At 43.2% G+C, this 10,543-nt stretch overlaps 1 protein-coding gene across 1 annotated transcript; it reads right to left on the reverse strand.

The window, feature by feature from the left end:
- Nucleotides 1–9,011, reverse strand: LOC102221832 (microtubule-associated protein tau-like). The gene is made up of 11 exons (XM_023349201.1): nt 8,678–9,011; nt 6,014–6,085; nt 4,559–5,332; nt 4,205–4,245; nt 4,072–4,129; nt 3,905–3,984; nt 2,366–2,512; nt 2,214–2,295; nt 1,937–2,046; nt 903–1,070; nt 1–832 (listed from the first exon to the last, which is right to left on the reverse strand). Exons 1-11 carry the CDS (start codon nt 9,009–9,011, stop codon nt 800–802), a joined length of 1,899 nt encoding a protein of 632 aa, XP_023204969.1. The 3' UTR covers nt 1–799.
- Nucleotides 9,012–10,543: the final 1,532 nt, after the last annotated feature.

Genomic DNA, 10,543 nt, shown 5'->3' on the forward strand with positions numbered 1-10,543 from the left:
TTTTGAGCTAAGAGAAACTTTATTGTTCCAAAGCACTTGGACAGCTGACAGGCACAGACAGAGCAGCGGTTTGGCACCTGGTATCAAACGGCATTCTGGGTAATTATGGGGGCGGGGGGGCAACTGCACAGTCACTTTCAAAACTGAGAGGATGGTAAATTGGCTAAGAGAGATCACATCAGTGAGAAGTCATCTGTGATTGGAGAGAATTTATCAGAGTCACCTGATTGGGAGGAGCAGTTAATTTGCTCTGGACACCAGCAGTGGTTCTTTTCAGGTCCTAATCTCTGGTTTTCCTTGGATCATGGATGTTACCTTCGTGATCTTTCTTTATAAAAGGGTTGACTCTGAACGTGTCTGAGGTCAATCTGATTTAAAAGGCAAATATGTCCCAGTTTCCATGAATTCATCCTAAAATCTGGGATAATTCCTCTCTGATCTTCTCTGCCTGACTGCTGAAGGCCTTCTTGATCATCTGAATCTAACATTTGGTCTCCATATTGCCTCTATTGGTCACCTGGGGTCTGCGTCATGAAGCATGCTTCAAACGAACACCTCAGGTGACACCTGAGGCAGTGGCAGGAACAGGTAAAACCAGGTGAAGATGGAGGGAACAGAGACTACCTGAGTCACCTGGCTGGCTGAACTCTGACTGGCTGCTGTTCACTCTGATTCATAAAGTCTCCCCAATCCCAGCGTGTCTTCATAAGATGAAGTTAGAAATATTTTGTTTCTGCAGTCTGTTGGTTTCCTTGGTAACAAAGAAGGTGGGGGAGTTGCAGGCACAGAGCTGGTCCAATCACAGGCCTTGTTTGGCGAGGGATGCAGACACCTGACAGGAGGAGGCTGGTTATTAACACATTACCAGACTTTTAAAAGATTTTCGAAAAGGTGAGCCTCACCTGGTCAGCCAGAGTATCTAGGGGCGGAGCTTCATCAGCATTGAGGCTTCCACGGGAGGAAGTGTTGCTAAGGCGACGGGGGGAGGAGTCCTCCTGAACGACGATTTCAGCACCATGGTCAGTCCGAGCTTTAGCATTCTCTCTGAACATCAGCTTGTGACTCTCAATCTGTGAGATAACCCACCAGAATAAATTATGATCAGTCGAGTAAAATCAGAACCGTTCACTGGAACAGAGTAAAATCTTCACAGTTCGGAGCACATCTTTGGATCTCAATGAGAAACTTGCTTCACTTGATCTTATGATGATATAGTTGGGAACAGATCAGCCTGGGTTCTGTGGCCTTGACAACTCGCCTGATTGGTCTGGAAACTCATCAAACTGTTAGACTATACCTACTGATGACAAGGACAAGTGGACTTGCTGAAGATAAAGCCAGGTGCCAATGAAGATGCTACTAGTTAAGTGCAGCCGCAATGACACTGGTAAAGTCAGCAGTGCACTGTTTACAGTAGTAATAATGGATGCTGCCATCTATGGATCAATGTTTGTAACTTCTTGAGCAATTGGAGTTGACCGTATTGTTATAAAGTCATGGCCAAATTTAGGACGTTGGGAAAAACGAAAACACAAATAATAGCAATCGTCTTTTGGGAATCATTGGTTGAAACTCTGAACCAGGAGTGACGCAATAGTGAAAAAATTGGAATTGGGCAGATCAGACTGCCATGACAAAGTTGACATTTGTTTTGCATTTGGTGCCATGTGAATTTCATAAACAGGCTAATTGGAGGAATAACCCTTGACCTTCATGACCTGCTCTGTATGTCCGGAGGCTTGCTGGTTTTGCTACATCTTGCCTGCTGGTCTTAAAAGACATCTTGTTGCCTAATGGATCTTTTGAACTCCCACTAATGAAGTCTCCAGTTTTGCCTCTTACTTCAAAAACATTTAATAAAACGATAAGCGGTATTTTAAAACAAGGAGATCAATGGATTTCATTAGTGTCTTATTAGCATGACGCTAGAAAGCACCTTCTTCTTCCCTCCTCCTGGAATGTGGGTGACATTTTCCATAGAACCAACTTTGGACTGAACAGTTTTGAAATCCACCTTCTCAGACTTGATCTCCACCTTCCCTCCACCTAAGGAGCAGAAAAGTTGTGGAGCTTCACACAGTCTGTCACACACAGCACATGCGGAGATGTAACATTATACATATAAAGTTGATAAACATGATGAACAGGTGAGTTTATTGTTAATAATCCCTTTTAGAAAGCAATCTGCAGTCAGAGCGTTTACATGTTCTTACCTGGTTTGTGGCGGAGGTTTTCCTTAGAACCGCACTTTGATGTCACGTTACTTAAATCCAGCTTCTTGTGGACAATTTGAATCTGCAGATGGACAGTTGTGGGGGTCAGCCCTGACCAGGCTTTCAGAGATACACACAGAAACAGGTGTTACCTTTCCCCCTCCCGGTGAGTGCTTCAGGTTCTCTGTGGATCCCACTTTGGACTTCACACTGCTAAGGTCAGGCATAGGATGGGAGGTGGAAGGTGTTCGGCCACGGGCAGAACCAGGAGACCTGGGAGGGGTCCGGACAACAGCCACCTGCAGGACAGCGCCAATACAACTAGTTTAACCAACTAGTAGAAACACCATAAACCAGTTCAGCATGGTAAAAATGGTAAATGGCCTGTACTTGTGTAGCACTTTATCAAGTCCAGAGGAGCACACAGTGCTATACACCACATTCACTCCCTTGATAGAGGCAAGTCTGCCTCTTGTTTCTGGCTTGTTTCTGACAAGGTAAGGCTTATGAAGTGTCATGCCCAGGGACACAACTATTGAGGCAGACGAGGCAGGAGTTCAAACATGGTGTTTGTTGTAGACATGCCTTTTTTGTAGAAGTCTAATAGCAAACCCTTGCTCAGATTGAGGTCAAAGAAGTTGTTTCAATCACACCTCTCCTGGTATCTACATCATTCGCCAAATGGGCAATAATGTTCCTCAAGGAGCACAGCAGGATCCTTAGACGCCACTCTTTCCAGGACACCATTCAGAAACTTGAGGAATTCTGGGTAAGCCACACAGTTAATAGTCTGAACCTTCCTTCTTGCAACTTGATGCCACAAAGAGGCATTAAGTTGTCACAGTCACCTCTCCAAAGCCCAGGCACCAAGCTTGCAAGGATTCCCACACCCACCCAACACCTGCATTAATGGGCAACTTTGGAGTATGAAAGAACCCAGACCCTTTCCAGGAGATGGGTTCCAGACTCCAAACGGTGTGTGGAGTTAAGTCTTCCTATATCTGGTTGGTAATGCGTAAGGTACTCAAATACTCAGGCGTACTGTGTATTCTGCACACTGTCCGCAGAAGTCAAGTGTACCTCCTCAAATAAGTTCAGACCTCCTTGGACCAAAGTACATCTGAGTATATGGGTACCTTAAGCCATACACAATGCCTCCAGCTTATTTCCCTCCAATGCGATGATGTCTTAAATGCCTTCAACCAGATTATGCTGCCATCAAACTTTCCTCCCTGTGTGGAGGGGGATTACTTAAGTGTCTTCAGACTGGGTCCAGCCCCACTACCCAAATCATGACACAGATAATTAGGTCAGGCACTATTCAAGACCCTTCTAACCACATCAGGCTTGCCTCTAGGAGGGTATCCTGCCCCCTTGTCTCAGTGAGGTCTTCTCTTTTCCTAGTCAACTTTTTCAGTTGAGATCAATAAACTCTAGCCCTTTGATCCATCCAGATCCCTGTGGTCAATTTGCCATGGGAGAATCTACCATGGGCTGAAGACGCAAACAACATATGTACCCAGGATCACAGGGCCAATTAAACACCTCTACGATGTTACAGCTGCCACTCAATAGGAGGTCTGTGTCCACCTGTTCTGGACTCAATAATTGTCTTCTCCCAAAGCTTTGGCTCATTAAAGCAAAATTGGTCTAAACCAGTTTGGATGAGTCATATGTTCAGGTGCCCTGACCTTTTTCACATCTCGGTTGGGGGTGGATGATCTGCTGGCAGGTGAGCGACTTCCTGGACTGTTGACGCCGTCCATGGACTCTGACACACATGTGGTACACAGGTGGATTTGTGGCCACTGGTTTTGGTGGTTTCACTAATTACACTGGTTCAGTTAATGTAGTTTACCTGTACTCTTGGCTGAGATCATCTTTGCGGCTCTGCTGCCCCCTGCTGTCCTGGAGACCTGAAAACACCAGGAAGATATTAACAGCGACAAATTTTACTCCCAGACTCTAGATTTAGTGTTTTGATCATTTACCTTCACAGGTTCATCAACTGTCGCCTTCACAGCTGCTTTACCTGAAGAGAACAAAACATCATCATCATCAATGATCCATCGGTTAAATATCTGCCACTGATTCTGATTGATGAGGCTGTTTCCATGACAGTCGGGAGGAAGTGATCAGTCTGTGTCACCTTCAGGGGGAGAGCCTGTCCAGAAATCTGACACAGAGGAGGGAGGTGATGAGGGGGATAGGTGATAAGGAGATGCAAGCAAGGCAGGTAAAAAGAGAGCAGGAATTGGGAAAAAAGAAGAAGAAGCAGGGGGCGCTGTAGCAAAAAGAAAGGTTGCAACAGCAAGAGGTGCAGCAGGGGGCGCTGCAGGACAGACCTTTGTTGAGGGGAGGAGGAACGCCTGATCTTCGGAGAGGAGAAGAGGAGGCCTTTGCGTTACGTTTTGGAAGAGCACCTGCAGGAGACGCTGAGGTTTTAGAGGGAAGATCCACAGGAGAAGCGTTTGTTTTGTTGCCAGGGAGCTCCTCGTCAGCTGTGGAAGGAGGTGCAGAAAGTTCCGGTTGCTTCTTTTCTTCAGGAAGTTCTGTATTTCTCTCCTCTGCAGGAGCTTCTGGTTGGTTCTCCGCTGCAGGAGCCTCTGGATGACTCTCCTTTGCTGGAAGTTCTGGTTCAAAAGAGGCACTTGTTTTAAGATTTGAGAGCTCTTTGGACTCCTCCTGCACCTTCACTGCTGACAGCACCACCTCACCTTCCAGTTGCTCCTCCTCTTTATCATTATCATCATCAAGTCCTGCCTCTCCTGGAGGAGATGCAGGGGAGGAACAGGGACCCTCCTCTCCTGACATCTTATCCTGTTCTTCTACGTTGTTCTCCTCCTTTCCTCTACCTTCCTCCTCCTGTGGTGGAGGAGAAATGCTGGAGGAGGAAGGAAGCTGCTTCTTGATCTCCTCATCCTCAGTGTGGATAATGTCTTCCTCTTCTTTCTTCTCTACCTGGTTGCATGTTTTTGCATTTTCCTCCTGACCAGCTCCTTGTGGGTCTCCAGAAGGAAGCACTTCCTGTTTTCTCTCCATCCTCTCTTCTCCTCCCTCTTCCTGCAACTCTGCGCTTCCATTAGGGAGTTTCTCCAGAAACCCGACAGATTCCAGGTCTGACAGAGGAGGAGGAGGAGACGAGAGGGGGAGACAACAGGAGGTGAAAGACAACCAACAACATGACAGATGAGTCGAGTCACTCTGGTTTTTATCTATGTCTGTAGGGGGCGCTTCTCTCCCTCTGGAAACGTTCTAGATTTACCTGCAACCTGCAGCTGGATAAAAATAAGATTCCCTACTGTCTGTCAGTTACATTGCAAAGCTTTTTTCATCCCAATAGCATCTTCCATTTTTGTTTTGTCTCCGAGAACTTGATTTTCTCTCTCTTTATTTTTATCTCCCTATCATCAGATGACAATACAATTCAAATGGGAAAAAAATAGTTTCTAGTACAGCACCAACATAGTGAATACTCATTTTTTTTCACCACTGGCGTAGGTCATTCTGAAATGTGGAACTGTAGGAACTTCAAGAATTAGGAAAACCTTCATGTGGAAGCTTTTGCAGCCTAACTTTTTATTCAGTCTGTCTCACAGGAGTCAGACGTTAAAGGAGGAGTTGCTGCTGTTGTGGTTCTCTTACAGATGGTTCTGATCCCAGTTCTGTCTAACTTCTAACTTCAGATGGTTGGACAGAACTATAGGAATCTGTTCATGTTCATGAAACAGTTCTTGAAACATTGAGCTCAGTTTGAACTAAAACCTTCTGGTTCTCCCGATTAATTATTGTTCACAAACCTCCCATCGTGCTTCGCTGCTCCTGGGCGGGGCCATCATTGACGGGGGCGGAGTCTCCATCCATCTTTGCTCCTGCAGAGAACAGGTGGAAAACTATGAGGAACCCAGAGACATGATAAAGCATATGAGGTGCAGTTTGTAAAGTTACACAGTAAAAAAATGAACAGCAATATTTTTGACTTATTTAGCCTGCCATAGAAAAAAAAAGTAGATTCATTTTTCAGTCATAATGTTATTCATATATTTATGAATATATGAATAACTTCCTCCTCATGTGGTGGAGGAGGAAGGAAGTTGCTTCTTGATCAAGAAGTTATATGTCACTCATATATTCATAAATATATGTCATTTATTTATTTACTAATATATGAATGGCACATTTATTATGAACCATAATAAATACAGTTGTTTATTATGAACCATAATAAATGTGAGTTCTATACCTCAAGTCTGAACCCAAAGTGATCCGCACCATCTCAGTAAGCGCATGCGCATGGCGTAGCGGACTCACGGCTTAGAGATCAGCAAAAATATGAGGGCATTCTTTGCGGTGTTCGAGACAAAGACATTCACTTCTGTCGAAATCGGCCCGTATGAGATGGGGAATGAAAATATGTCCGACGATGTGGACAAACTGCCTCCGATCTCACTACGATATAGTTAGTGAACATGAAGAGCGCACACCGTGGAGGGGCTTCGCAGCCTGAAATCCACGGACGCATACAATCAATGTTGAAACGGATTTGTAAAGGACGAACGGACCTGTCGTGTGAGTGTGAAAGCTCTGGTGACTGGCAGCGTAAGTACATGTAGTAACATACATGTAGGCTACATGTCTGTCTTACCTTGTAGACAAAAGCTACTAAGCTTATTTTGCTAGTTTGGCAGTAAGTACTACAGTAAATATCACTTATGTTTATCTTAGCACCACACAGAGGTGGGTACAACACTCAAAATGTATAATTGAATTATATTTTTAATGTACCTATATTGTTTTTAAGTTAGGAAGTAGGGGAGAACTAGTGGCTTGCTTATTGTTGCCATAGTAACTGCCTGCCAAGATAGCTGTCAGTTACGGATGTGTGACGTCACATAATACCTACGTATTAACAAGTTAAATTAAATATATAGTTTGCAAACTAATTCATATTTAGTTCAGAACTAAATATTTAGTTCCATTTTACATATTCATTTTGCTAACTAAATATTGAGCCCCAAATTAAGTATTTATTTTTTAACTAAATATGTAGTTCCAAACTAAACATTTAATTTCTTATCTAAGCATTTAATTTTCAAACTAAATATTTAATTTAATAACTAAATATTTAGGTTGCTAGCAAAATATTTAGCTATTATGCAAATTAGCCTGCCGATAAGCGCAGGTGGAATATCAAAATAAAAGCTGGGTTTTACGGACCTCTATATAAATCCCGCCGCTGGCCGAAATGAAAAGCTTCATTCTTCGCTCCATTTGCGGGTTTTCTTATATATATAATTGATTCTTTTGCTCTTGACATGTCCAGCTTGAAAAATAGGACGTGCAGTTTTAGGTGCTATCTAAATGTTTATTCATGTCTCTATAGCAACAGTTTCTGCATCAACATACGGCTTTGGTCAAGCCAGAACACTTCCGGTTCATGTTGAGCTGCTAAGAACGTTTTTACCCAATCAATATATTGATTCATTTGTTTATAAATAATTTTGTTTTACGAATGAATAAAGAAGAAGCGTTAAAATTCGACAGCCGCTGTAAACCGCAAGTTTTTAGGGTTGGCAGTAGTGAATCTTGATACAGAAACTTAAGGCATCACTAAACATCTGTTAAAACCGCGTTTTCAAGTAACACGTTGGAAAAGAGTCGATGATTAAAAAAAAAAAACAAAATAAAAGTTGAGCAACGATTCCTCAAGACGCAGCGTTTATATTCTCTGCAAGCTGCATATTTAGGTAATATTCATAAGATATCTAGTTTTGCAAACCAAATATTTATTCACCATTTAATTAGTTAGAACTTTGGATGTTTGGTTTTTAACTTTGATGTTTATAAATGAATAACATGATGAAATAGTTTTTTTTTTCTCTATGACAGGCTAAATAAAAAATATTGCTCTAAATTTCTTACTGTGTAACTTTGCAAAAAGCGCCCCATAAAACCAAACATCAGAACCTGCTGTGTCTCTGACCCAGTTCAGTTCGTCAGAATCGGTCCATCGATTTATCCGTAGATTTCAATTTGAATTTAGTTTCCAGAACTTCACACAAATATTTTCCAACTGGTCGACCCTGTTTGATACCCAACCCGCTCCAACAAACAACAGAACCCTAATTTAATTCGGACTAGAGAAACAGGGTCACGGTTCTGTTTCGTCCGGACTTTCCGGTTTTCTGAACTCGGTACCTGGCCCGTGTAACTGTAGGTACCAGTCACGTGATCCGATCTGATTATGAATCAGCAGGCTTACAATGAAGTACCGGGTCCAGAACCAGACGGACTCAGTCTCATAAGAATGAATCCGAACCGAACCGAACCACTCCGGGCCGAGGACCAGGAGAACATGTGGAGGAGTTGATGGGCGGAGGAGGCCTCATTGAGCATGCTCACAACCGTTTCCATTATGATGCAGCAGTCAAACATAAAGTCCGGCCCGGTTCGGTTCGTTTCACCTTCTCGGTATCTCTTCAGCGGCTCCTCCTGTCTGCGCCTGACCGACCTCTTCCCTGCGGCGCGCAGAGCCGCAAGGCTGCAGCAGCAGCGGAGCCGAGCACCCCTCCTCTGCTGCGGCCTGCGGAGCTCCGAACCTCCCGGAGGAAGAAGAGGAGGAGGAGGAAGACGAGGAGGAGCAGCTGAGCAGGAGGAAGATGGAGGAGAGATGGAGGAGAAAGGTGCGGGCCTTACCTCCTGCTGCTGCTGCTGCTGCGGTTCCGTCTGCTGCTCCACCCTGCTGCCGCTCCGAGGAAGAAGGGAGGGGTCGCTGTTACCATAGCAACCACGCAGCATCACTAAGGCACATGTTTCCGAGGAAGTGATGTCATCTAAGGACCAATTCCATTTCCTCTGACACGTTTCTGTCCTGAACAACTGTAGACGAGTTCGGACCAGGAACCCAAGAGACTGGAGAACGTTGAGCCGACTGGAGAACGTTCAGCCGACTGGAGAACGTTGAGCCGACTGGAGAACCGTCAGCCGACTGGAGAACCGTCAGCCGACTGGAGAACCATCAGCCGACAGGAGAACGTTGAGCCGACTGGAGAATCGTCAGCCGACTGGAGAATCGTCAGCCGATTGGTTGAACGTTCAGCTGACTGGAGAACCTTGAAATAACTTTTTTTTATATACATATTGGAATATATTTCCTGATTATTTATTGATTCTCTCTGCTGAATAGTTTTAGACTTTGAGGTCCAACCGGTCGCATCGTCATGGTAACCCCGTCATCTGTCTGTTGTTCTCCACTGTGACTTCAGAGACCCAGTAAAAACAGGAGACCGAGCTGCATTCTGATTGTGTCCACCAGGTGTCAGTGTTACCCTGAGCAACAGAGCTGCTGTGTAACATTTGGACATATCTGATCTATTTCATTCAATAATTGTTTCTTACACTGACAAGAACATAGTTTTGAACTAATTTGCATTATAAATTAGCCTCCAGTTTTTAATTTGAGATGAGATTGATTGTATCTATAGTAACGTGGCGTAATAATAACAAAAACTCTTTCAAGAATTTGAATCAATATGAGTTACAACATTTCATTCCCCTTTGGGATCAATAAAGTGTTTTTTATTTGAATGTTATTTTGGTAATTTAAACTGAATTAAGGTTTTGTAATTGGTTAGCTGCCAGAGACTGAAGCTACACTGCAAAAACACAACATCGTAGGGTGTTGTTTTTATATAGTTTCTTGCGCAAATGTCTTGATTATTAAGATTAAAATTGAGAGAAAACTAACTTACATGTAACTTTTTATCAAGGTGTGGAATCGTATTTTTAGTAAATAATTCCATTATATGGATTTAAAAAAGTACTAGTTCCACTTACAGATTATTTCACTTATAGCAAGATATTTTTCCCATTTTATAAGTGAAAAAACCTGCCAGTAAAACAAATAATTTTTTTATCCATATTGACTTAAAATAAGATGAAGAATAAGTTAGTTTTGTATCATTTCAACTGTAGATATTTGCACTAGAAACTAGACTAAAATACTTGGTAAAATTGAGTGTTTTTACAGTGTTATTTATTGGCATAATGGTGCTTTAACAAGGCAGGAGGTCTTCAAAAGCACTGGTACATTTTTTTCTAGTTGGAGATCTGCTGTAGGATTCTACATAATCTGTAAAGTGTTTACTTCCACTGGAGCTGAAGTGCATTCAATTGACTGCTGGAGACAGATGAGAGGCAACAGGCACAGGCATTTCATGACTGAAGACGACATCGAGTGGTACAAAAATACACGACTGAGATTGAGGATAAAATAATTGAGGTGTGACAGTTGTGGCTCAAGGGATGGTGAGGGGCTAGGTGAGGTGCAT

Source organism: Xiphophorus maculatus, chromosome 16 (genome assembly GCF_002775205.1).
Source record: "Xiphophorus maculatus strain JP 163 A chromosome 16, X_maculatus-5.0-male, whole genome shotgun sequence".
NCBI lineage: Eukaryota > Metazoa > Chordata > Actinopteri > Cyprinodontiformes > Poeciliidae > Xiphophorus > Xiphophorus maculatus.